The sequence below is a fragment of the Caenorhabditis remanei genome, chromosome II (genome assembly GCF_010183535.1).
Source record: "Caenorhabditis remanei strain PX506 chromosome II, whole genome shotgun sequence".
Taxonomy (NCBI): Eukaryota; Metazoa; Nematoda; class Chromadorea; order Rhabditida; family Rhabditidae; genus Caenorhabditis; species Caenorhabditis remanei.
The window spans coordinates 8,412,439-8,439,996 of record NC_071329.1 but is presented as its reverse complement, the minus strand read 5'-3'; the positions used below and the strand labels follow the sequence as shown (position 1 = coordinate 8,439,996).

At 39.7% G+C, this 27,558-nt stretch overlaps 5 protein-coding genes across 5 annotated transcripts; 2 read left to right on the top strand and 3 right to left on the bottom strand.

Moving 5' to 3' along the window:
• Positions 1–548: 548 nt before the first annotated feature.
• On the top strand, positions 549–5,070 carry GCK72_005352 (uncharacterized protein; the record flags this gene model as incomplete). The annotated part of the gene is made up of 20 exons (XM_053725144.1): positions 549–609; positions 708–813; positions 1,003–1,222; positions 1,517–1,855; positions 1,903–2,176; positions 2,225–2,283; positions 2,327–2,489; positions 2,533–2,725; positions 2,772–2,839; positions 2,891–3,033; positions 3,081–3,228; positions 3,273–3,511; positions 3,558–3,680; positions 3,730–3,792; positions 3,836–3,950; positions 4,000–4,065; positions 4,114–4,275; positions 4,324–4,398; positions 4,445–4,822; positions 4,931–5,070. 20 exons carry the CDS (start codon positions 549–551, stop codon positions 5,068–5,070), a joined length of 3,135 nt encoding a protein of 1,044 aa, XP_053589338.1.
• A 6,119-nt stretch (positions 5,071–11,189) lies between these two features.
• Positions 11,190–11,576, bottom strand: GCK72_005351 (uncharacterized protein; the record flags this gene model as incomplete). The annotated part of the gene is made up of 1 exon (XM_053725143.1): positions 11,190–11,576. One exon carries the CDS (start codon positions 11,574–11,576, stop codon positions 11,190–11,192), a length of 387 nt encoding a protein of 128 aa, XP_053589337.1.
• Positions 11,577–18,051: 6,475 nt separating this feature from the next.
• On the top strand, positions 18,052–22,392 carry GCK72_005350 (uncharacterized protein; the record flags this gene model as incomplete). Its single annotated transcript, XM_053725142.1, has 13 exons — positions 18,052–18,109; positions 18,161–18,251; positions 18,862–19,759; positions 19,804–20,150; positions 20,199–20,266; positions 20,310–20,851; positions 20,909–21,031; positions 21,076–21,138; positions 21,242–21,422; positions 21,470–21,634; positions 21,681–21,767; positions 21,818–22,030; positions 22,076–22,392. The coding sequence occupies 13 exons, from the start codon at positions 18,052–18,054 to the stop codon at positions 22,390–22,392; spliced, it is 3,153 nt and encodes a 1,050-aa protein (XP_053589336.1).
• A 240-nt stretch (positions 22,393–22,632) lies between these two features.
• On the bottom strand, positions 22,633–23,784 carry GCK72_005349 (uncharacterized protein; the record flags this gene model as incomplete). The annotated part of the gene is made up of 3 exons (XM_053725141.1): positions 22,633–23,221; positions 23,269–23,536; positions 23,589–23,784. The coding sequence occupies 3 exons, from the start codon at positions 23,782–23,784 to the stop codon at positions 22,633–22,635; spliced, it is 1,053 nt and encodes a 350-aa protein (XP_053589335.1).
• Positions 23,785–24,433: 649 nt separating this feature from the next.
• On the bottom strand, positions 24,434–27,327 carry GCK72_005348 (uncharacterized protein; the record flags this gene model as incomplete). Its single annotated transcript, XM_053725140.1, has 6 exons — positions 24,434–24,708; positions 24,761–25,148; positions 25,200–25,416; positions 25,462–26,646; positions 26,699–27,044; positions 27,132–27,327. 6 exons carry the CDS (start codon positions 27,325–27,327, stop codon positions 24,434–24,436), a joined length of 2,607 nt encoding a protein of 868 aa, XP_053589334.1.
• Between the last annotated feature and the right edge of the window lie 231 nt (positions 27,328–27,558).

Genomic DNA, 27,558 nt, shown 5'->3' with positions numbered 1-27,558 from the left:
TCTAAACCATGCTTTTTTACAATCGTACGAGTGTACAATCGTTTTTTTCTCGTTCCAAATTGACAGGTTTCGCCGGGAATTGAGTCCCAAACGATCTTATCGTCATTATTTTCTGCCCTCGGGATGATACGATTTTCAGAGAGAGAGAGAGGGAGAGCGAGAATGATAACAGATGAGAGGAATTGTATAAATGAAGATGGCGCTCACAGGCTAATCAGCTCGTCCTTTTTTTGTTTCAATAAACATTTCATAGGTGACCTCTCTCCATTTTTTGTATCAATTGTACAGTTCATTCAAACAAGTGTTGAGTTTTTCATGAGAATACTTCAGCACTAATTCTGGATATATTTGTTAGGATCGAATAGTTATTTGATGGTAGTTCAGCCTGTGTCATCTTGTTGTTAGTGCATCAGTTGTATTAGTAAATAGTTTAGTTCAAAAGTACTCCATAAGATTTATTCCTATACTTTAGAAAGGTGTATATAACTCTTATAAAAAGAGAGTGAGTAAAAAAAAAGAACATAAATGACGAATTTTCAGATTGGAACATGATAACAAGTCTTAGATCTTTGATCATTTTCTTCATTTTGGTACTTGCCATTCTGCCGGGTAAGGAGAGATTTCTATCTTGTTTTGCCCTCTGTTTACATGTTTTCACATTCTTATTTTCCCAAATAGACACCTCGAATAGAAACAAAAAGTTACAGAAGTCATTTCACAACTTGCGAATTGTCAAAACTATGGAACTCCATTGAATTCAACGGATTGTAGATGTCCGGCTTATGTGAATGGACGGCTATGTGAAACTGTAGTGTACGTGTTTCGATGAAACTTGCACAAACAGAACAGAACTGATAAGCAAAGACGGAGCATTTTGACCAATTTTTGAGAAAATACTGATAATGAAAGTGTCAATTTTTGGTTTTGCGGCGAAATTTAGCATGTGAATTTCAAAACTCGAGAGAAACTTGTGCCACAATTAGGGACAGTTGTTGTTTTCAGATGCAGACGATACGGTGTTCCTGACAAGAATCGATGTGCTTGTGCTCCCGGATGGTATGATCCATACTGTGGATTACGTGGATGTAGACCAGCGAATGAGGACCAGATGAATCTGGAGAAGAGATCGTTGATAGTTGTTTTTAATACGAAAACAACGATGAAGGCACAGTTAGAGACGTTGAAGAAGAATTTCAAGGAAATGGTTTCGAGGGTTACCAAGGTTCGGAAGTTAAAATTTCAGAGAAAGTCAGAGATTGAGACATTCTGGTCTGAGATCATTGAGTACTAACTTCGAACTTTACTCTAGCCATCCTTTTCTGCTAATGCGGAGGCATTCTAGTCTAAATCAATGTGACCAATTTTAAGACCAACTTCTAGAAAAACTACTTATCGGCTTGTTTGTTGAAAAAGGACAGTTCTAATCTCCTGAACTTCTCGTCTTTTTATCAGAGGCTGAAATTTCGAAACCCCATTGAAGTTGAAGTCACTGAAAACCTGTAAAAGTGTGTTCCAGAATTCATTCGGAACGATGGATAACTGGATCGATAATTATATCATCTACGGATTCGTCCAAACGAAAACCGAGCTTAAGATACAAACTCAACTCTCATATGACGTTGATGACATCATCAATTACTTGAGTGATTTGTCTCTTTACGAAGGAGACGAAACTCAACCAGTGCTAACTGCCATGAAGAATGCACAACAAATATATCCAAAGATGAAATCTCATGCCATCGTGCTTGTCTTTACAGACAGTCCTGCTTCGGATGCAACTCAATGGTCACATAGATTTACAGACAAGAATCAAGAACAAGATGTCCTTCAGATCTCGCTTTTATGGAGATCCAAGGTTTTGTAAAAACGGAGCAATTATTAAATCATGTTTTGTCATTTCAGTATTCGTTCTTCCTTTCTCTACCGGCTGGAGTTGATTCATCATCAAATGGAGTGGACGTGTATCGAAGACTGACACTGACCAATCACGGAGACAATTTCTTCATTCAAGACTCCAACGATCTCGTCAAAGTTCTTCTTTCTGTAATAGGATCCCAATATTATCCAGAAAACGTGGCTGTTAGATACGGGAAAATAGGAGATGAAACAGTAACCACTTATGTAGATAATGATGGGGATATTGTATACTTCTTGCTCACAATCAATCCATCAACTCGTAAGTTTTTTGAAGAAGAATCTGCAAAAAAACTGAATAAGTTTTTAGAATCAACATTGCCAACTATTTCTGGAGCAACTCTTGTCGCTGAAGGACCGTCTTACAGAGTACAAATTCAAAACTTGATATGTTTTACTTTCGTACTTTTAGCTCTACACAAGACCAAGCAAACTGGGTGATACCGTAACAATCTCTTCTCCAACAGCTGTGTCAATCTACAACTACAGAATGTTCATTCAGTCAAGGAACACACTTTTGTTCAACTACAACGACGACATGACGATTGATGTGGGAAATGGGATGGCTGTTATTGGTGAGACTACCTGCAAAGCTCCAGATACTACGATGTATTTTAGGTATCGACATGTTTTCAACTATGCAGACTTATGGATTCCCAAAATGGTCAAATAGTTCCTATGAAGTGAGATCGGCAGACGGAAAACTGCTTCGAGAAAAATTCTATTCATCCGAGAGACCACAAGAAGATTGTACTTTTTCGTATGGATTCCCAGCCTGGAAAACTCTTGCATGTCCACCAGGACCTATCACGTATGTCAGAATAACTTGTGAAATTGACTTCGCTTCTTATTTTCAGACAACTTCACACGTTTTACTACAACGGATACAACCAACAAAGGGTAACGCCAGGTTATTGTATAGAAAGTTAGTTTGGCTATACGAATAATTAATAAAATAAACTGAATTCTTGTTCAGGTGATCATAATCCGGATCATCCAAATGGAGTCACAGGAAATAGTGATGATTCAAAACTGGAAAGACCTCAAGATGCAGTTATTCAGTGCAGTTCGAAGAACATTGCAGCGATCAGTGATCCCAGATTAGCAAAATCAAGACAAGTGAGATAAAGTGTACTGCTAACAAGACATTGAAATATGCGTTTCAGTACATTTTCATTTTGGAACAACATTCAGCAAATCAACAAGTTTACAAAACCCTGGCTAAGGAAATCAATCAAATTTTGTATCTAACTAACTCTACTACACCCAGTAACTATTTGAAGGAGTTCACTTTGATCGTACATAACTCAAAAGGTAAATTTGAAACGTTTTATATTTTAAAAACTTACTTTTTTCAGAATCACATGTGCTCCTGAGCTTTTACAACCCAATACTTTTCGGAGAAAGGTTCCAAAGACTGGTCACTTCTCTGACTCTGCTTCCTAATCTAGACAATACAATGGGGCTGCATTCAATTGTCCAAACACAGAAAATGAACATCCAACCATCAGCTCAAGTCTACTATTTCACAAATCAAGCTGTTAAAAATGTTCAAAATATCTCGAGGAACTGGGATCTTGTGAAAAGAGATGTTGAGGTGAACTCGGATTTCATGGTTTTCAGAACTCAAAAAATGAATTCAGGTCAACTTCTTTACAATTTCTGATGGAGTAACAACAGAAATATTCGCACTTCCAAAACAATTGGAACTGGTTCAAAAAATGACAAACGGACGGTTGATTCCGTTGGGGAAAACTGAGGAAACAGTAAGAGAAAATTTGCTGTAATTTCAGAAACTAACTTTCTTGATTACAGCTTCTTCCCATTTTCACTGATATGATGGATGTAACTACACTGACAACAGACAACGAACAATATGTAAATACTTTCGTAACGAGCTTAAATTGAAACATGTATTCAGAACTGTCACGACACGCCGCTAGAAATCAGTGGATATTTTGAAGGCGGTGCAGAGTTTTCAGTGATTCAATTAGTTGGAACAGGACTTAAAACTGTCAAAATGCAGGATTCAAACGGTATATTGACGCGATAAAATATAAATAAAACCGAAGCAGAGCATTTCAGGTGCCTTGATTACGGTGTCCGACTACATAACCTATCAAAATCCAAACTTTATTTCAATGAAAATCAGTGAGTACATATCCATGACTTGAGTTTCTCAAAAAGTTTTTTTTACAGATTCGAACTTATTCGCAAGTGGAATTTGGAGAATCTCAGCCTTGTCTACTGCTGGTGGATGTCAGATAACTGTTCGACAAAAAACTTCTGTTGGAGTTATCATGGGATTCACGTCCTCCAATACTGATGACAACGTCTCATCTCAAATTATATCACAGAGAAGTGAATATTCTTACAAATAAAATAGGCGAACTTTAATACGTTTTTCAGGCGTATCCGGATCTCAGCCTATTTTCGTGCCAATCAAAGTCACTAACGATGTGGTTCCGACTAATTTAGAAATACGTGAGAACAGTTATCAATGTTTATAGTCTATAAGTAAAAATTCCAGAAATTGTTAACCGAAAAAGATACGATCAACCTCAGAGTTATGCCAACACAACCATTACTCCTAGAGATCCTAACTCTTGTTCATTCAACTTCGTATCCGGGAGTGTTGTAGTTCCTAAAAGTGAACTAACGACTTGGACAGTGACTGCTTTCAATTCTGGAGCACTAATTCTCCATCGTATATTCTATTATTATCAACATCTTCCAGCAGATCCATCTGTATGCAATGGTGGACAAGTAGATCGATTCGGACGATGTGTCTGTCCAGAAAGATATACGGGAGACTACTGTTGGGATAGAATTTGTCAACCGCCAGCTACATATTCTTACGGAATGTGTAGTTGTCCTCCTGGTTATTATGGTGATTTTTGTGAGATTGGTAAGTATCAAAATCTCGTAATTCTAGAAGAGAAAAAGTTGGTGAAGATGGAGAAAATACTTTTCGAAGACGTAACGCAGTTCTAGATCATTAATTTATTTATTCCAGAACTGATTCTGCCTTCAAATGCGACTACAGTATCCACTGGGACCACTACTACAGTTCAGACCACAACAAAGTTAGCACAATTGAACATGTATGCCTCTGTCATAACTTTCACATGTCTTTCAATTTTATGTTTTAATTAAACTGTCTAGTTCAATTTATTATTTACTAAGTCCTGAACATCAAACTGAAATTCTCTAATTTAATAATTTTTTTCTGTTGACTTACTTATTGAATGTGGACATCGCAACTTTGCCAGCATGGAATATATAGTCTTTTTGTCAATGATAACCAGCGAGAAACAGCCAACTGAATTGTGTTTTAGGAGGAGACAAATAACAAACAATGACGGTAACAAACATAATGTAGTGTGCTATCGATAAGAAAGAGAAAAAAGGGAGGAGTTTGAAGGTAACCTTCATTTGGCTGTTTTTGACAAGTGATTAGGAAAAAGACGAGAAAATGTTGCGGAATTCCAAACGGAACAATCTATTTTTAGAAGAGGTTATTGGCGTTGATTTCATTGAAAAAGAGAAGTTTTGCAAATGAAGAAAGGTGGGGAAGAGATGACTAGACTCCTGATTTGAAGGTTTCGGACTAATTATAGAAGGAAAATAACAGAAATTTTAAGACGATACTTATGAAAATAATTGACCAATTAACATAAATAACAGGAGCTATGAGCAGAATACAATCGCATTCAATACTCTGAAAATTCTCCTACTTTTTTCAAATTCTCATTTGTCAGAAACAAATCTTATCTCATTGAAAACACTTACTTTCAGTTATTCACGCGACTCTATTTCAAAAGTAAAACATCTTATCTAATGACTAGGAAGCAAAGGAAGAAATAAGGGGCATCTGACAATAAAAAAGATGACGACAACGTACCGAAAATCTGTGTTAAATTCAAAGGGAAATTCATGAAAACGGCAACATTTTCTACGTAGTAACTGATAAACAGTGATCTTCGACACGACGAGGTCTGGAAAATGTTGCCAATTGTTTAATCAGCACGTATAACTACAGTCTCCGTCACTCTAGGAGCCTATTAATTCCGTGTTTGACGTTTTTTATCAGGAATGTAGACGGGAGAGTACGGTACTTCAAAGAATCTTTGATTTGACCGAAAACGGAATCAGAAATCAAAATTCAACTGAATGTAGTATGACGGTATGGCATATTATAGTTCAGGTAGCATATTTTCAAAAGAAATTTCTTCAGAATCGGAACCCTTGTTGTCAACTATTTCCCCGAAGGCAAATCCGTCGACAACTTAAAGGCTGGATGATGGCCCTCATGTGGTTTTCCCCGCAAAACTAGGACCATCATCGCCTTAATAATCTCTTATTCCAATCTGTTTATTCACCTTATTATTTATCTCTTTAAATCTCCTTTTATCCGGAATATTCAATTAATTATAATTTGAATTACCGCCCTAAAACCCATTGTGTCAGTAAACGCGCTCCACTCAGCCGCGAGCGGTCGCGTAGCGGCCGCCGCGCGTCCTCATTGCTCAGTCTAACACGACGAGGAGTTGTTGCCTCTTCCGGTCGTCCGGTAGCGTGACGAGTGTGCAAGTCTTGGCAAAATAGATCCTATCATTTTTCCGGACTATTTTAGCCTATTTTAAGCGCTACTGACGCATTGGGAGAGTAAATAACCGCCCTTTTTAGGCCCTTTAGGCCAGTTTCTCTATCCGCTGTTTGAGTGCGCCCAAACGTCCAACTTCCGTGCCGCCGCTCCTTCAGTTGGACTTATATAAATTATACTAACTAAATCTTTCGCAAATAAATGGGTCAATGTCTTTAAATTGTGTTCTGTTCGTTACACCGCTTATCTCACACTTTGCCGTCATTTTATACACTTTGATTGGGAAGATTTTTCCGGAGCGGGGTTGTCTCCGACCGCATTAAAGCCCCGCCTCCACATGGTGCATAACGACCGTTCATTCTTGTAATGATTGGCCAGTGACCCGTCCTCCGATTTATCGATTTGTCCGTAGAACTTCTCAGAAGTAAGCCGGAAATCGCTCAAACTAGACTATTTTACGTCTATGAGCAATAATCGAAACGAGAGCGGCGGTAACTGTAAAAAGAACCGAGTCGGCTTCCCTTTCAACAATTTAAGGCTTGTGAGGAGCGATAGTGACGTCAGAATACTCTGATCCATCAAAAACCATAAAAAATTCAAAAAATTTCGAAAATTCTCGTCAATTTCTCATATATTCGCAATATTCTCTTCCTCTGCTTCCGTACATATCGATCCGCGGTTGAAATCTCTTCAAACTCGACTACAATACCGTCAAACAAGAAGAAATCATCGTCAAGGAGCTGAAAACCTGTACAGAGAAGTCACGAAGGATATTCGCAAGACAAATTAGCCGTCGCAAGCTCAAGTTCGTAAATAATTCCATTCGATTCGTGTTTTCCCCGTGGAATTCTGCGAAAAATGGTTGAAATTGAGCTGAAACGCGATAAATAGATCGGATGGCCTCCGTGACAAATATAAAATTAGCCGTCGCAGTCTCAACCTCGTAATATAATCCGTATGAATCGTGTTTTCCCCATGGAAAACCACGAGAACGGTGGAGAAAAAGAGCTGATAAAACGATAAATCGATCGGTTGGCGTCCGTGACAAAATCCCATCGGGTAACCAAAAAAACATCTACAAAAACCTATAAAATTGTCTCAATAAGTCACATTTTTGTGCGAAGAGCGATTTTTCAAATCAAATTTCCATAAAAAGAGCAAATTCCGACATCGGAATGCTCCAAATCACTCATTCTTGAGTCTCCGTAAATCGACACCTAATTAATGGGTAAATCGGACTACGGTACGCAGTGCGCGTGTCATTGTACGCAATGCGCGTGTCACTGCGGACCATGATACACATGAGCTTACGCGCAACCGGAATTAAGTAATTTCGCGCTCGGCCTAAAATCTTTTTCGTGTATTTCCGTCATGTCGTTAACTTTTCGTGAGATTTCTTGAAAAATATCAATATAAAAATAATTCTGAATGTAATTTCAGTGAAAAACAATGAATTCGTCCGACGAAAAACCTCAAATATACGACCCGCGGCCACGATCGGAAATAATGTCTTCAGACAACTACGAAGTCCCACAAATCGTCAAGCCAGCAGTCGCTGTGAGCCCTGTGAGTGCTTATTCATAAAAATAACAAAAAATTATACAAAAAATTCGAGAAATTTCGAGAAATTCGACAAAAAATTGCCAAAAATCGATATTTTCCACTGAAAATATTCAGATTCACGGCTAGAAGTGCATCAGAATGCAATATTTCTGTATCACCCCTACTTTCTGTAGGTTAAAAACGTCAAATATGAGCTTTTGGCTAAAAACCATCAACGTTTTGGCGAAAAACAACGAATTTCCGCTGAAAATGTCCCAAAAAATCAGTAATTCGAGCCAAAAATCGATAAATTTTGTCGATTCATGATGAAATCCAAAAGAAATACCGAGATTCGGGCAAATACTTCACAGTATTAGCCAATATATCTCACTTTCTAGCGGAAATGTCAGAATTTTTGACAAATCAATACAGTTTGAGCCGAAATATACTGAAAAATAGATAAATCTGCTAAATATACCAGAAAGGGATAAAATTCTCTATAAAAAGTGTATAATATTACTATAAAGAGCTATTTACAGCTTCGCGACCCGCTGATGAGATAAAAAGAAGCTACGATTCCCCATCGAATCGTCACAAGCCGCGGATCGGAACTTACTCGATTCCGCCACCATCACAGCTACAGATGGATTCATCAGTGCGAACCGCGGAAACCTCATTATCTCAAAGATTCTGAAGGTCGGTCCAGGTAGTAAAACACAAAGAGAATTATCAAACTCTTAAACCAATACCTTTCCAGCAGTGGTCAACGTGCAGCAAAAGACACTACTTCTGAAACAGAAGACGCCAGACGGATTCCGATCGATTCGAAAGGCTTTGATGCCACAATAGATCGACCCGCGGCTGCCTCAACTCTCCACCCACTGCCTAATCAGCCCATCAGCTGGCACAAAGGTAAAATATTAGCAGAGAACCAGACAAATGAAACAAAAATTCGTTTTTCCAGAAACGAGCCAATGCTCTACGATCAGTCAATAACCGGACATCGTGAACTTATGGACAAACTGAAGGCTCCAGAAGCCAAGATCAGCCTAGTCCCAACACCAGTCACTCACGATCCGCGGTTGCACTGTAGCTTCCAGTCGAATGATTCAAGGTATATAATATCTAACAAATCAGATGACAATTATTGATTTTTTAGCCGCATCCAACACCCGGTACAGCTCCACCACTACGTCGAGCACACTTCACACGAAGTTACACCAATCCGCGGTTGCATAGATGCCCACTCTCTACGAATGGCTAATTAAATCAATATTGATTGTCTTTTATCTGTTATACCTTGTTATCTCCAATGGGTTTCTCTGTTTGCATTGATCACTTGAGGGCATGACCCTATAAATGAAATCATCTCTTCATATCAGCTAATATTTCCTCAAATCCACTACACTCCGGAGTCGTATTACTCAGTTATACCGGATTTCTCAACCGTCTCGGAACGTTGGAAAGATATGAGATGATGATTGAAAGCAACAGAGTTGAATATTCTTCTTGAATACAACCCGTACAAAAGTCACAATCCTGTGCATAAAAGGGGATGAAAAACCCTCATAAACGGTTCAAAGGGGATGACAAACCCTCATAAACGGTTCAAAGGGGATGACAAACCCTCCTAAATGGTTCACAAAGACACAATAACGTGCAAATTAACCGCAATCCGCGGAAAAAGAGCAGATGATACATCATCGCTCACAAATTTAGAGGAGAGTTCACCTTCGAAATCCCCTCAACAAACATAAATACTTAAAGAGCCTATTAAGAGTCACTTTCAGACCGAATAGCTCACCACCGATAAAAAATCAATAATTCAGCAAATAACAACTGAAATGCTGCAAATCCGCGGTACACAATTATTGTCAATGCGACTCGATTCGCGACAAAAATACAACTTTGAGATTCACACGAGAAGTTCTACTTATGAACCTCCAGAATCTCCACAGATACATGCTCAAAAGCAGAAGAGTCATTACCTCTGATGCTCGAGAGAAAAACGAGACGCCACTCACAGGAAAAATCGATAATGTCAACGACATATCGACAGATTCTGAGCAAATGTCTCAAACAAAATCATGTAGAAAACAACATCATCTACATAAAAAATACAGCAAAATCAGACAGAAACCACAGTTTCTGGAAGATTTTCAGACAACGAGACCCGCGGAAACCACTGTTTCTGTAGGATCATAAGACCAAACCGTCGAGAAGCTTCAATTATGACAACGACGCGACTTCGTAACAATTGACGAAGGAGCGACAATTGACAGAAGCTTCGAGACACAAGACCTTGTTGATTTACATGATACATGGATTCTTTGAACTATGGCACTGTCGGCAGACGAAGCCGCGAAATATTCAGGACACTATAGTATCCTAGAGAGCCGTCAACTCTCGACAGACCCAACAAGCTGCTTTTACATTCTCTGCATATGACTTTGATGAAAGACAGAATGTCTGCAAGTGGCAGTTACAGACTGTGGAAGAAGAAGGTTGTCTGTATCAGAAATAGCTAATCTGATACGCAGAGAATCGTAAAAGTAACAAGTTGGTAGCGATAATTTGCAAAATCAAATCCGCGGTTGACACCCGCGGGTATGAAAACAAAGATCATCAAATTTCGCACTATAGAGAGATATAACACGGTCTAAACGGCCGACAGGTTGGCGTTTTCATAGCTTTCCGGTGTCAAATCAACACAAACTCCTCTAAACCCGATTTAATAAGTAGCGGATCTGGAACTACAGATCTAAGCGCCGACGGGTGAAGAACCACTCCGAGCCTGATTTAATAAGTAGCGGATCTGGAACTCCAGATCTAAGCGCCGACAGGTGAAGAACCACTCTGAGCCTGATTTAATAAGTAGCGGGTCTGGAACTCCAGATCTAAGCGCCGACAGGTGAAGAAAACATTTTTTACAACGACACTCTGTTCAGTTTGAGTTACATTCCTCGCGGACACATTCGGAATCGTGGAATCACGATTAGATGTAACTCAGAAAGATAACACGACCTTCTTTCCCCTCACTTGGGAACTGTGGAGCAAAAAACATCATCTCATATCTAACCAACTCGAAGAGACCATTACTCTTTTCTCTCACTAACACTATCCAATTTCAGTTTTCTGAACTCCCCTGTCTTCGACAACCATCCAGGATGCTAAGCAATCCTAACCACCGTACATCAGCATTACCACCAAGCCGTAAGGCGTGCTCATTTCCAACGGAAAAAGAGCAGCCTCGTATGCGTGCCAAAACTCGGTCCAAATCGCAACCAAAATCATTAGTGACTTCGATTGTTGATTCGACCAAAGCCGAGATCACGAGAACAGCTACAAAAGCCAAAGCGCTCACTACGGCAGCCGAGGCCGTGTTGTTGTTTCTCAAAGATCCTACCATCAAACACTCAGATGATAGTGATGAAAATACTCTACGATCCGCGGCGTCTCTTACCTTACAAATGAAGGCAGTGGTAGCCAAGATCGAAGACTTCGATTCATACATCTACAACCAGTTCCAAAAGCCCGAATTAAAAGATTCACCGGATAGAGAAACTCTCTTCCGAGACGTATCGAACACGCTCCTTGGAAGCGGAGCAGACGGTTTCCAAAAGAAACTTGCTGCTCAAATTGCTGAAGTGGAGTCAGTTCTAATGGGCTATGGACAACCGCTGAGCAGTTTCCAACCAAACAACCAGCCCCAAGATCCGCAAGTATGCGATCCGCGGGACGATATGGAGAACTACATCAACGAGCCGCACTTCAGTCAAGAGACTATTAACTTGGTCGACGAGATGCCATGCTCTATCGACTCTCCAGCTAGCTCGCGTACGATTACCTCTTCTCGAAGCCGAGACTTATCAATGATGTTTTCCGACAGTGCGTTCCCAAATCGCACCAAGGAACTTCAGCAAAGTCTGATAGCAGAGAACCGCGGGTTGCAAAAGGAAAATGCGAAGCACCTTCGTGCTCAATACGAAGAAAGTCAGACCAGACTTGCTCTTGAAATGAAGGATCTCCAATACAAAGAATATCTACAAGCTGAACTCACAAGAGTACAGGCTAAAGAGGACGCGCGGAAAGCACAGCTAGCTCAACTCGTTGAGCAAAGAGAAGCACAGGAACGTGCCAATCAGAGACCCGCGGCTGTCATTATCATCAACTCCCCGTTACCACCGTTCGAGCAATCAGCCGTTAGAACAAACGCTGCTCCAGCAGTAGAGTCTTTTGAGCCATCCGCCGACAACAGAGTTGCATTGTCCTCAGCCCAACTTTCAGCAATGACCACATTTTCACAAAGAAAACGTGTACAGGAAACACCGATCCTTCATTCAGTAAATCAGATCAATAATACGGATATTGAGCCGAGAACAGCTGAGGCGCCAAACGCTACCAATCGTCTTGATATGAACGATGTAATGAATGCTTTCTTAAGTATTTACCAAAATCAGCGTACCGGTGCACATATCCAAGAAAGAGATGAGTCTATCAGGTCAAGAGCGACTAACAGAAGAACTCAGACCAGTATCCCGACCCGTTCTGAGTCGAGCCACGTACGAAGATACGAACGCGGTGAATCTTCCGAATTGGAAGACGAATCAATACATCAGGTACCATCTCGTACCGCAACGATCCGCGGCAACAGATCTCGTAGCTCCGAACCAATACCTCGGAGAAGCGGTCTGCCAATCGAAGTAAGACTAAAACTTCTGCAAAAGTTCGACGGAACTGGAGACTTTGACCTTTTCCAAACATTATTTACCAGTTTTGTCCTAGATGACGATGAACTGAGCCCAGAAGCAAAACGCGCTGTGCTGATGAACCACATCACTGGTCCAGCTACAATTTGTGTATCACACGCCAAAGACTCAAGGACCGCCATTGCGGCAACATTCATAGCATTGAATAAAGTCTACGGAAAAGTGAACAGCAAACATAATCTGCTCAGAAAGCTCGAAAGTTTACCATTCCATCAAACTGATCCTGAAACAATGCGTCGAGATGCAGTCTCCTTAGCGAACGTCCTACAACAATTGAAGGACAGAGGAGTACCCGCGGATGATCATATGACTATGTGGGCGATTGCGTGCAAACTCCCTGAGAGCATGCAAAAAAGCCTAGCCAAGTACTCTATCAAGAGAGACGAAAAGCTAACCCACGATTTGATCCTTGACAGAATTAATCGAGACATCGAAATTATGGCATTGGAACAGGCGTATGTCAGTCAAGACAATACCCAGGCTAATGAGCTTACTGACTCAGATACTACTGTGAACTTTGCAAATGAAAATTCGAGCAGACAAAAAGCTCCTACTCAGTCCAATAAAAATAACCCGCGGGAAAGAGAACGAAAGCTGGTATACGAACCTTCCCAACACCCATCTGAGTACGTTGATCCAATCACGAATAGTACACTAGAAGGTTACTATGCTCCTGGACCCAAAGGCGTGAATGTCAAAATCTTACACCGCACCTTCCCTTTTGCTGAAAAGGAAACACGGTCTTGTCACGTGTGCCAAGGAGATCACAACGAGATCCGCTGCACCCTCAATAGCAACGAATTCAGAGAGAGGTGCAAAATGAAAGGACTCTGTCCAATATGTACCAGAAAACATGCCATTGAAGCTTGCGAGTCTAAATACCGCTGTGGATACTGTGATGGATTACACCACTCGGGTGGTTGCCCACAGAAAGAGTTCTACAGAGACAAAAAGAACTATCCAAAAGGAGCTCAGCCAGTGGCAACGCTTTTTCGTGTCAACAAGACTAACCAATTGAAGTAAAGGCATTACGGCAGGCACAGGGTCAAAAGTACCGAACTCTGTGTCAAAAGCTGACTTGCCAACAGCATATATCACTAATAATTGCTCAAATACTTCCGGTCCTTGTTACACTAACCTTGTCTCTAAAAACTATAGTTCTCGATCCTCTTGCTCAAGCGAAGATTGCTCTCAATCCGCGGTTCAATCCATTACAATCCCAAAATCATTATCATATTTTAAAAATCTTGTTAAAACTAACTAAACCGAAGACGGTGATAAAGAAGAATTGGCTATGCAGCTGTTCACTGAGTTTCTAAACAGATCAAACCATTATGTTTATGCGGCATTAGTTCCGAATGACACAGAACGCCTCACATTCCTTTATCTAGAAACAACAGAAGGATAACCACTTCTTGGTCTTATTGACTCAGGAACGTCTCTGTCTCTCATTCTGGAATCATTCGCAAATGGTTATTCACATCCGATCTTGAAACGAACGTGACTGTCAGCCCAAAGATTCAGATTCACCACACTCGAAAAACAAATATTCATGCCTTACAAAGTCATCTTCAAGATACCAGAAATCCCCAATCCATAGAGATTGTAGGATCACCAGCTCTAATGGACCCAAAGATCCAAGCAGAGGTAATCCTATCCGAAAACTCGCTACTACGGTGCCAAAGCCAGCCCTAGGGCAGAAAGTTATCGATCCGCGGTTGTCAGATAAATATCGAACTGCAATTGAACAGTAGTGATCCGGAAGATGCCCTGACAGAACTGACTTACAAAATTGTCAATTCAAAAATTAAAAAACCTGAGTTCTAAAGTTCCCTGTACATCTGATGACAGTTGCAAAAAATCCACACTGGATTTCATACATAAGTTCATCGCAGTTGTCAAACACAAGAACAAAAGAACAAAGAGTTATCTTACATATAACGGCAACAAGTCACGTCCAGCAGCAGTGCTGCAAGAGATTGGTCAATATGGTAATCAAACTGAAGAAAGGCACAAAACTTTTTAATAAAATTTACTAAAATTATTTTCAATAAAGAAAAAGACACCCATCCCAAAGAGATGTTGCGATCCGCCCGTCAAAAGATGACACCTGGACAATTTCCAAACTCGGTATTCGTTCAATGTAATTGGCATGTGATCTTGTCCATACTATCCAGACAGATCCTCCGCATGACCATACACGATTGCAAGAGAAGTCCAATTGAGTCAGATATTTGGTTCACTCTGAGATCATCGATCCAGACACCAAAACGATTGTGACTATACTCGCCGAAAAACCGATTGTCCCTCGATCCGCAGTTCCACCACAAAACGACAAAACTGTCATGGTTCTGAACGCTATTAATACGAGGAAAGGATCATATGCAACAACAAATTCTCTTAAATACTCACTAAAACTATTACAAAAACTCTGAACACATTCAGCAAAGTAAAATATTAGTCTTGGGAAAGCCAAGTGATGAAACAGTTCCAAAATCTCGACTAGCTTCACCTAGCAAAGATAGCGAGATTGCTCATTATCACCGAGCATTGCAAAGACTGATTGTATATTATCACGGCTACACCTTCCCTACTGTCATCGAGCACAACACTGGCGCAGATGGAATACATCGTGTTACACAGAAGGATTGCATCTCCATTGCTTCCACATGAAGCCAGTGAGACAATTCTCAGACACCCGCGGTTTCCACTTGCAAAAACTACCGCTCACAAAACATATGACATTAATGGCCAAATGCCAGAAGGCTAGACAACGTCTAAAAAGCCACAAATTGTCATTGGGAATAATCACTCATGTTGAAAAACCAGAACGCGACGGACAAATTCGATCCGCTATTGTAAAGTGCAGAGGCAAATTATACTCTCGTGCAGTCTCTCAGTTAATTCCTCTTGAATTGAATCCACTGAACCGCCCTAATATCGCGACAGAGGAAGAGATAGAGGATGCACAGGACTCCAGTCCAAGAGAGCTACCAGCACCCGCGGTTCTGTTCAATCTAGACATGAAATACGTCCCAGAGCTATTCTTACCAAAAGACTTGACATTGCTGAATGTGAAAATTATTCAAATCCAAATTTTAATGTAAATAAATCAAATAATACCACTGAACCAAAAATTCCGATCATACAGAGAATAATATAATATCTGGTGACACAGATGATTTTAACATCTTGGAAAAGAGATCAACAAACGGGAATACCCTACAAGACCATCAAGGTCGTTCCGGCAGAGGCCGCGGATGAAGATATAACGGAGTTACCAACGGGCTGAGTTAGAACATTTCTATCTCGAAAATTTAAAGAGCTGCCCATTTGACTACGACCATCTCACTAATATCCTTGCGCCCGCTGGCACCCTCCCCCCGGGAGTGTTGTCAACTATTTCCCCGAAGGCAAATCCGTCGACAACTTAAAGGCTGGATGATGGCCCTCATGTGGTTTTCCCCGCAAAACTAGGACCATCATCGCCTTAATAATCTCTTATTCCAATCTGTTTATTCACCTTATTATTTATCTCTTTAAATCTCCTTTTATCCGGAATATTCAATTAATTATAATTTGAATTACCGCCCTAAAACCCATTGTGTCAGTAAACGCGCTCCACTCAGCCGCGAGCGGTCGCGTAGCGGCCGCCGCGCGTCCTCATTGCTCAGTCTAACACGACGAGGAGTTGTTGCCTCTTCCGGTCGTCCGGTAGCGTGACGAGTGTGCAAGTCTTGGCAAAATAGATCCTATCATTTTTCCGGACTATTTTAGCCTATTTTAAGCGCTACTGACGCATTGGGAGAGTAAATAACCGCCCTTTTTAGGCCCTTTAGGCCAGTTTCTCTATCCGCTGTTTGAGTGCGCCCAAACGTCCAACTTCCGTGCCGCCGCTCCTTCAGTTGGACTTATATAAATTATACTAACTAAATCTTTCGCAAATAAATGGGTCAATGTCTTTAAATTGTGTTCTGTTCGTTACACCGCTTATCTCACACTTTGCCGTCATTTTATACACTTTGATTGGGAAGATTTTTCCGGAGCGGGGTTGTCTCCGACCGCATTAAAGCCCCGCCTCCACAACCCTAAGAATGACCACCAATAAGATTTTTGCATTTCAGAATAAGAGATTCAAGATCCCCCACTACCCATTTTTCAAAAACATAAAACCAGACAAAAGAATCTGAAACAGCACCAAACAAGAACAGCTCTTCAAAAAACAGGTTTCACATACAAACAACTGCTCAGTTTTTGTAGCTAACATGATTTTCGAACTCAGAATATGAATTCAAAACGATTTACTGTGATCCTCCGAGCTTCATATGAATTTATGGAGATGTGAGCTGACAGTTATAAAGCGAAGACGAGGTCTTCAGGCTTCTGCATATTACAATTATCGTATATCTTTACTTTTGAAATGCTTTTCTAACTGGAAAGATCGGCTGAAACTTGTTATAGACTGTAATTGCGAAACATTGATTAAAGCGACAAACTTCACTTTAAAACCAAATGAGAACTGTAGAAATGCTGTTTATATCCACTCCAAATTACGTTTTCTGAAGAAAGTTTTTTTAAAAGGAAAAACTTATACTTTCTACATGAATAGGAAAAACAAGCAATTCTTGTAGGTAGATCCTAAACCCTCAACAAGAGACCATTTTTGCACTTTGACAGTTAACTTTCTGTCACCTTATTTCTGGACCCCCTCTAAAAATTCCAGCGTAGACTCATGTGAAAAGTTGGGCTTCCACTTTCAGCACCGTCTCGCATCAAGGTAAAATTTGAGTCAGTTTCCTGTGATGATTGGTAAAGTTGAGGATTTCCACTTGAACTGTTAGTTTAGAAGAAATAGCGGAAAGGATATTAGAGACGGCTTTTGGTTTTGCCAACAAATTTTGCAAAAACTTTTATTGACAATATGTAACACATTTTTCAAACTTTCTTCTCGCTGCAACAAATATCTGAACAAAAACACGAATCCCCAAAACAAAACGAAAAAGATTTACAAAGTTCGCATAACTTTTCAAATCGGATTACCACATTTCCAAACACGTCAAATACCAAAAATACGGGTCACACTTTTTACATGAATTTTGTGAAAAAAGGAGTGTCTTCAAAAGTTTCTTTGCTCCACCTACTCCCCGGAATAGCTGCAGTTTCTGGAGTCACTTTCGTAGGGAGATAGAGAAACGACACCCAAAGTGCAAACTTTAGGTCATGGTATTTTCAGCTGCTCTATTGTTTCTTTTGTCTTTCAGTATCATTGAAGTAAACGGTAGGTGAAATTATAGTAATCAAGCGAGAGCTGGAGAAGTTGGATTTTCAGGGCAACAATGTTTAAATGGAGGAACTCCAATTAACGGAACTGCATGTCAGTGTCCAGCTTATGTGGCAGGGGAACGTTGTGAAACTGTAAAGTGAGTTGAGGCCCATGTTATAAAAATAAGAATTACCGTAAAACTGTAATAGAGGCACACCTAGCGGTGCCTGTTCGCAACGGTATATCTCGGTTCCCAAAGGAAATATCAAAAAGGTGCTAACTGACAAAATGTAGCTTAATATTCATAGAATATTTCTTCAGTTTAAAATTTTTTATAACTTTAAAGACATCCAAGATAGGATGGTCCAAACTCTTGCTAGAGGGTGCGCCTCTATTACAGGCTTTACGGTAAATGTACTGTATCGAAATCTGCATGTACCAGTACCACATTTTCTTGCTTCTCACTTTATTGAAACCTGAAAGTTCTCGGTTCCACCTTTCTCATCGCTCTTTCAAATTCCAGACACAAGTCTCTCTCCAACTTATTCCACTTATCTTTCCGTTTTCTGATTTACAAAAGGTTAAGCAAACAGTGCGTGCGTGGGTTTCTGAAGCATGCAACTTCATCACCTGTCAAAAAGTTGTAGACAGGATTACTGATAGTGAGAATCGTTTGATTTTTTGGTAAAACTTTTCTAATCATGAAGTTTGTCAGACGATCATTGAAAACCTTGTAAGAAACTGGAAAAAATCAAGAAGAATTTTAGATGCCAGCGATGGGGTGTTCCTGACAAGGATCGATGTGTTTGTGCACCCGGATGGTATGATAAATACTGTGGAATCAGAGGATGTAGACCACCAAATGAAGGAAATTTGGATAATTCGAAGAGGTCAATCATCGTTGTTTTCAATACAAAAACCTCAATGGCTGGACAATTGGCCAGTCTGAAAAACAACTTTAAGGCAATGGTTACCTCGATAACTGAGAACTGGAATAACAACAATCAAACTGAGAATTGGGTTGCTAATTTCATGTTTTACGGATTTATTCAAGGGTCACAACAGCTGACGATCAGTACCAACTTCACTGAAAACCTCGATGACTTTATTAACTTTTTGGGTACTGTGCAACTTCAAGATGGACCTGCAAATCAACCTGTACTCGGTGCACTCAAGAATTCTCAGCAAACTTTTCCCCTCATGAAATCTCATGCAATCGTTCTTGTATTCACGGATAGTCCTGCTTCGGATGCGACTCCATGGTCTCACAGATTCGAAGACCGGAATCTGGAGCAGTTATGTCTCCAAATCTCATTTTTATGGAGATCCAAAGTCACTTTCCTATTGTCATTCCCACAAAACACTGATTTCACTCAAGACGGAGTTGATGTGTATAGAAGACTTTCAATGTCCACTCACGGGGATTTCATCAATGTTAAGAGTGCTGATGAGTCATCTGATATCCTGAGAAATGTCATATCTACCTTTTTCTTCCCTGAAAACGTCGGAGTTGGATTTGGACTGAATGATGTGACATCTTTAGAGCCCACTCCTGATAACGCGGATGACTGGGTTTTCACACTGCTGACAAAAGACTTCGGAGCTTCATATGATCTACCTGATGTTGCTGGAACAGTCGTAGTAACCCAGGGAACTAATTACAAGGTATGGCGCGTCCAGAAGATTTTCATATCTTAAATAATTTTCAGCTGGTTGCCGGACAAAACATGGATGTTGTAAATATAACTTCAGTAAAGGGAACATACAACTACCGTACTTATCTTCAATCAAAAAACACGCTTCTTTTCGATTATAACAGTGATATGATGATCGACGTGGGTAATGGAATTGTTCATTTGGGTGTCACAATGCACTCAACCATTCGAACTTTTGGTTTTCCCGATTATCAAAGCATGTCGTATCATGTCATTCAATCAAATGAAAAACTTATTAGAGAAGCGTTCATGGCATTCCGAAGACCACAAGAGGACTGCACTTTTGAATGGGCTTTTGATCCATGGGTGAACACGGATGATTGTCCACCAGGGCCTATTACGTGAGAATCCGGAATGAGAAGAAACATTTACAGCCGCTTCATTTTCAGACAAGTACATCTGCTCAACTATAATGGTTATTATAAAGGAAGAGTTACTCCAGGATACTGTGATCAGAGTAAGAAATCATTTACTGATTCCCTATTTCACGATTATTTCAGTTGCTCACTATTCTCCCCAAGTTCAAGGGTACGTTGTCCCCCATTCCAGACACAATGAGATTCGTGAAAAGACTCAAGCTATCACTCCATTTGAATCATGCTCTATCACCGACATAAATGCTATCGATGATCCACGTCTTGCTTCTCCAAACCAATTCATTTTCATTTTGGAATTGCACACAGCAAATCAAAATGTCTACAAGACTCTTGCAGCTGAAATCGAACAAATAGTGAACCTTGCGGATTCAGTAACTGAGGATTCTTACAAGAAAGAATTCACACTGATTGTTTTCAATGACGTCAACTCGCGTGTGTTGTTCAGTTCGTACAATCCTAATAACTTTATCAAAAAGTTCCGAGACGTTATCGGTCAATTGGATTATGCCAGCAAGTTGGAGAGTTCTCTCGGTCTTCTGTCAATTGTTCAGGCTCAAAAACAGAATATCAAGCCAACATCTCAAGTTTATTATTTCACAAATCAAGCTACAACTTCAGTTGCACAAATTGATAGAGGATGGGATATTATTGACAGAAAAATTGAGGTATTGTTTAAATAAGCAAGTGTTCCGAGGTTTAGAAATTGAGAAAAATAATTGCAGTTCAACTTCTTCACAATTGCTGATGGTGTTACAACTGAAATATTCGCACTACCAAAACAATTGGAACTGGTTCAAAAGATGACAAATGGAAGAATTATTCCATTGAATCCAAATGAGAAAACTGTAAGTTCTGAAACCCGAGATTCTGGAATTCGAAATTATTTCAGTTAGTCAACTTGTTTGCTGACATCATGCCGATGAATGCCCTCACAACTGATAACGAAAACTACGTAAGTTGGCAACAGTAATCCTTATCGAAATAGAAGGGTTCGAGAAAAGAAAATTGAACTGGTATTTTAACTTTCAGGTTTTAACTAATGAATAGAATTTCAGGACTGTCATACCACACCGTACACTCTTGACGCCTTTGTGGAGAACAACTCCGATGCTACAGTCTTTCAAATTGTTGGAACTGGACTGAAAGACGTTTCCATTTTGGATGCTGCTGGTACACCTGTCAAAGTTGACACAAGCACGCATTTCCAGAACGAAAACTTCAAATCTTTGAGCATTAGTAAACTAAATTTAAAGTTTTCGGATTCGCATTTCAGTAAATTGCAGAAACTTTCAACTATAGACCTGGTATCTGGAGAGTTTCAATTTCCACGTCGCGAGGTGGATGTCAATTGACAGTGAGACATAAATCACAAAATGGAGTTATCTATGGGTTCACGAACGCAAGTGACTCGGATATAGTTAACACACAAATCCCACTGCAGAGATCTGGTAACAGCAAGGGTTGAATTATATGCTGTCAGTATCGTATTTTCAGCAATTTCCAACAATCAGATGATGTATGTTCCAATCAGAATCAAACAAGGTTATCCGCTGGCTATTCTTACCTCGAATTTAGAAATTCGTGAGTTATATAATTTGACTAAAACCTCTCATTCTACCGATCTTTTTCAGAACTGGTGAATAGAGCTCGCTACGATAAACCAACAAGCTACAAAGTCATCGATGTTTTACAACGGGATTCTGCCAAGTGCGCCTTTAGTTACATCACTCCAAAAATTGTGATTCCAAGAAATGAATTGACGACATACATTCTCACTAGTTACGACGATTCAAATAATTTGATTCTTCGGCGTATTTTCTATTACTATCAGCACTCTCCAGCAGGTATTTCGTATCTCAGGTGTGCTTTTGCTCACCATACTTTTTCAGATGCTTCTCTATGTCACGGGGGTCAAGTAGACCAATACGGACAGTGTATTTGTCCAGAACGTTACACTGGAGAATACTGTTGGGACAGAATTTGTGCTCCTGGTGCGACACTTTCTCACGGAATATGTAGCTGTTCTTCTGGATTCTACGGCGATTTTTGTGAACTGGAACTGTTGATGCCGAATGCTTCAACCACTATGATTCCTGGTACAGGTTCTCCAACAACTGTAGTCACACTTCAAACCACAACCAAAACTGGGCCACACGGCACTGGTTTCATTTTCGTTTTTATGATTGTAATTGCTTTCAACTTATAATTTTGCAATACTTGGCTTGTTATAAGTTGTTTTGCCGAGTGAACTTTTAAATTATCGTTTAATTAGGTAATTTTTTAGAGAAAGTAGTAGTTACGAGAATGTGCGTGTCTCTTTCAAATCCAAATATGCCATTCGATAATGAATATTACAACAACAGACGGAAAAAAACAGTTTATTCTCGACTCATGCTAAAAATGAGATCATACCCTGGTACACGATTCCTAGTCTGCCTATGAAAAATCACAGTTTGATCGATGCTTCCTCATCTTCTTGAATCTTTATTTCCTCGAAAACGGGGCATTTGGAACCTTCCAATTTTAGTGATGCAGTTTTCAATACATTTCTGATATTATCTGATTCAGCTTCTGTTGTCCAACACTCTCCAATCAGGCAGTTTCTATCGGAATCCAAATGAAACATGTTGACAATATGGAATACTTTCTCCATCTTCTGATTCATAATCCTCCATTTCACTACATTTCTGCCAACGGAGCGCATTATCTTCCCTCGATAATCCTCTGTATTCCTTATAACTGACTTCATTTGATCCGATTGCTCGGTAACTTTCTTCAGAAACTCCGTTCGATCTTCGGGACTATTTGGAATTGTGTAACATTTCGCATGAAGTCCTTCACAAATTATTTTTACTTTTTCTCGTTGTTTATCTCCGGAGAAGAATAGAATAAATACTTTTTTCTCCCTGGGTTCGATCATCGAATTGGTCTTCTGAATTGGAATCAACTTGGTGAAGATTTGAGCACGAGACATTCGACGGAGAAATGTGTCAAAATCGGTTTTCTTAGCGCTTTTGATGACTCCAGTCAAGAATCTGAAATCAGAAACAGATACAACTATTCGTGAAAGAAGAAAACTCACTCTTGTTGATCTTCCATCCTGACTTTGAAGTAAGAATCTTGAGTTGTTCCAAAGTTAGGAATGTTCTCCAAAATAGTTTTCAGGTCGAGTAATTTTCTGTGATTCACATAGAGGTCACTAATGTTTTTCCTTATTTGGTTAAGCTCCTCCTCTGTTTTATTCAATATTTTATGCAGTATTTCAACTCCATTTTGTGAGGGTGTTGGAACATGATCAGAGTAATCAGGGATGTGACAACTTTCTCGCTTGAGTTGAATTTCGATGGAAACTGAAATCAGAAAAAAACATCTTGACTGAAATGGCCAATATTTTTGACTCACTTATTTGTTTTTCCATCTCCTCGCACTTGATGATTTCCTTTCTGAAAGGTGCTTCAAAGATCGATTCATCTTCATTCAAATCGATGAATTGAGTCAGACCCATCTCTTCTAATTCTGCCACATATTGATAAGCACTATCCTGCGAACAAACTATTCGAAATCTTTTTTCATTTTCTGATCGATGAGTTGATCCCATTCTGAAGTGTTTCGAATATGATATTAATTGAGACAAATTAATAATTCAAATGAAAAAAAGAATAGTAAAAATGCATGAAGACAATAACTATTTCTTCCATTTTTAAACACCTTATCAGTAGAGTTTTGTGCACAATAAAATGCGTCAATGCATCAATTCTGGGTCGCCTTATGTATGTAAAGTGAACTGAAAAGGAATTTAGACGCTGTTTAATGATGCGATCAAAAGAAAATGACTGAAAATCTTACTGCTTACGATAAGTAATGCCTTAAGAAATGAAATAAGAGGAAGGAAGTGTGAGTGATTAGAGTTTAATCGTCAACCACGAGGCTTCATTATTTGCTATATTGATATGTTGAGATCCGGTTGGCACCATCAACAGTAAACCTTTTACCCAAACCGCATAATTTTAGAGAAATAAAACATGTTGAAACTGAATTTCGTAGTGATCTACCCAAAATGTTTGCGGGTTGCTAAAATTCACATGTAGAGAGAAAGCTTTTAATTCTGAAAAACTTTTACCATATGATGCATTTCATTAAAGTGAAAACGATCGTTATCATGAGAGGAAAATTCCAAGAAAGTACATTGAATACAAATTTATTACCGCCTAAACGCGACTGAACACAATAAAAAACAAGAAAATAAATCACTGATCAAGTCCCTCGTAGACACGAATGATCTTTGTGAAACTGAATGGCTCGAATTGAATTCCAGTTCCTCCGTAGAATTTCGATTGGAACTCGACCCAATGAAGACGAATCGCGTGAAGGAATGCAGAGAGACCCTCCATAAGAATGAGAATACAAACGGAAAGAATCGAGAAAATGAAATAGAAAATGATGGTGACTGCTGCTGATCCACCCCATCCACCCATTGTCAATGACATTCGGAGAACCATTGTCCACAAGACATCAGAAAGTTCTGGAAGACAAAAAATTAGTATATGTAACTGACAATTAGTGAAGAAACATACGAGCGTGAGCAAGAGAAAGAGCCCAAAGACGGAGATATGAAGCAGTGTGAGAGACGCATCCAAGAACGAACTCAATAGTGTGAATAGCTTGATGAACCATGATATCTCCAAAGTTGAACTCTCCATGATCATCTGGCCCATGTCCCAAATCAATTGGAAGTCCACGTCCGTGTCTCCAGCGGATGTAGAATGGTTTCACAAGAAGCATAACAGGGACAGAGATAACAGCAATAAGGAGAAGGATAACTTCAACGAGCGATTGGTTTGGATACCATTGCTGGAGATAACATTGATCATAGTCTGTATAGGTAACTGGTTTTCCGTTGAGTGTAAAGTTCATAGCGGTGATTTTTCCTTTTCCGTTGTTGAAGTCATAAGCGAATGTTGGCTGAAAATCAGATCAATCTTCAGTTTTTCTACGGTTTTTCCCAAATCTTACATCTCTGCTCTTAACCATGAACATGTTGATAAGACCGATAAGAAGGGATGGTGCACAGTTTGGTCCTGGATAGAATTTTCCGAAAACCATTGCTGGTTTAACATAAAAGAAGATCCATTTCATGATGACTTGGAGGCAGAGATAGACGAAAATGCATCCAAGGAACAAGCATTGTGGAATGAAGACGAAGACGATGTCGACGACTGATCGGTTTCCGCTGAAATTATTTCTTAAATCATAGAGAAAAAAGGAAAAAACTAACATGTGATTCATAAGAGAGAGCATAATTCCGAAAGCCATTTGAGAGATACCAAGAAGGATTGAAGTCTTCATTTTCATGGGATTCAAAAAGTTCAATCTGTTGATTGCCAAATTCCAGACAGGATCAACTCCGAATGGGTATGGTCCATAAGCATGATTGAAGGCATCCTCTGGTGCAAATGTCAATGACAACTCATTTCCAGACTCAACTCCTTGAGCATCCATTTGTTCCAAAAGAGATTTTGGATATGGATTCTGCCAGCTGGATCCGAACATATTGATTGATTTGGAATAGAAGTCATTGTAGATGAATCCTGTATAGATTGCGAACATTCCCATGAGTAAAACGACGTAACGACCACCAAAGAAAGTGTTGAAGATCTCATCCTTAATCTTCATCGAGATCAATTTCTTTTCAAAAATAACGAATGCAGAGGCAGCAATCAACATGATAATTCCATGTCCAGCATCTCCGAACATGACGGCGAAGAGGAATGGGAAAGAGATAATTGTCCATGGGGCTGGGTTGACTTCACGGTAACTGGCGATTCCGTAGGCGTCCACAATATTTTGGAATCCTTGAGTGAACTTGTTGAGTTTGAAGTAGGTTGGTGGATACTTCTCGGTCTCCATTTCGTTGAGAATAGCTGGAACAGTTGATCCCGAATGAATAGTTCCCATATGGAGAGAGTTCTTCACTTGAACAATGTCAGCTTCTGGTACCCAACACTCGGCAATCAAACACTTTTGAGTGACATCAACTGAGAACATATTGAGAGTGTGGAAGATTGACTTGAGCTTCAGGAGCATGATTCCCCATTTTCTCAAATTTCCAGCTGCAGCACTGATACACTTTGTACGGTACTCCAAAGTTTTCTCAATGACAGCTTTCATGTCATTTGCTTGAAGTTTAATATTGTTCAACAACTTGGTTCTCTCTGCTGGATTCTCTGGAACTGTGTAACACTTGGCTTGGAATCCATCACAGATCTTCTTGACTTTGGAACGAAGTTGTTCACCGGAGAAGAACAAAATGAAGACGCATTTGTCTTCGTAGTCATGAGAGAAGACGTCGGTTTTCTCCTTGATTTCAACGAATTTGGCGAAGACCTTAGCACGAGAGAGTCTCCAGAGGAAACGTTCGAATGCAATACTCTTGTTTCGCTTAATGACTCCAGTCACGAATCTGCAAATTTTAATTCCAAAGTTTCAAAAACTGACTGAACACTCGAACTCACTTCAACTCATTCTCATCTCTGACTGGCTTATCGAACTCTTGTTTCAATCCGAAACTGAGTGGTCCAGCTTCTCCACGAGCAGCCTCTGAAATCGACATAGCTGCTTCTCTTTTGCTCTGATGATCGAGCAGAGAAGTGACATGCTCCAAAACAGCTTTCATCTCAAGTAACTGGATGTGATTCGTCTTGAGAACCTTGGTGTTCTTGTTGATTTGAACAAGTTCTTCTTCGAGTTTCTCCAAATTTGCTTCCATTTCTCCCATATGTTTTGGCTGTGGAGCTGGGATATGGTCATCGTAATCCGGAATTGCGACTTCGTCCTTTTTGATTTCTTCCTCGACGAATGCTGGAAAATTTGAAAATTATGTTTGTTATTTCCCCGATTGTCTCAGTTCAAAATTTGTTTCCATCTAAATTCATCTAGTCAACTTACTGATCTTTCTATCCATCTCTTCACATCTTCTCACTTCATTCACAAACTTTCTCTGATACGAATTCTGTTCCTCATTCAAATCAATGAATTGAGCCAATCCAAGCTCTCCCAATTCGGCAACACATTGATAAGCAGACTCAGATTGAAAGAAGATTTGGCACAATTTCATGTGCTCCGATCGGTAGATCGAACCCATTTTCTCGTTTTTTAGGTTTTGGTCGCCCTGAATTATTCGAAATTATGAAAGTTACGGATTGAAATACAACTGAATTCGTTACGGTAGTCTGAATACGGAAAACAAGAAAAACCGGAGAAACAGCTGAAAAATAGCGGTGAACCGGTCAAGGAGGGAAGGTAAAAGTGCTATAGGACTGAAGACTGAAAACCGAAGACAATTTTTTAGTTTTTCATTGTCTTATCAGTCATT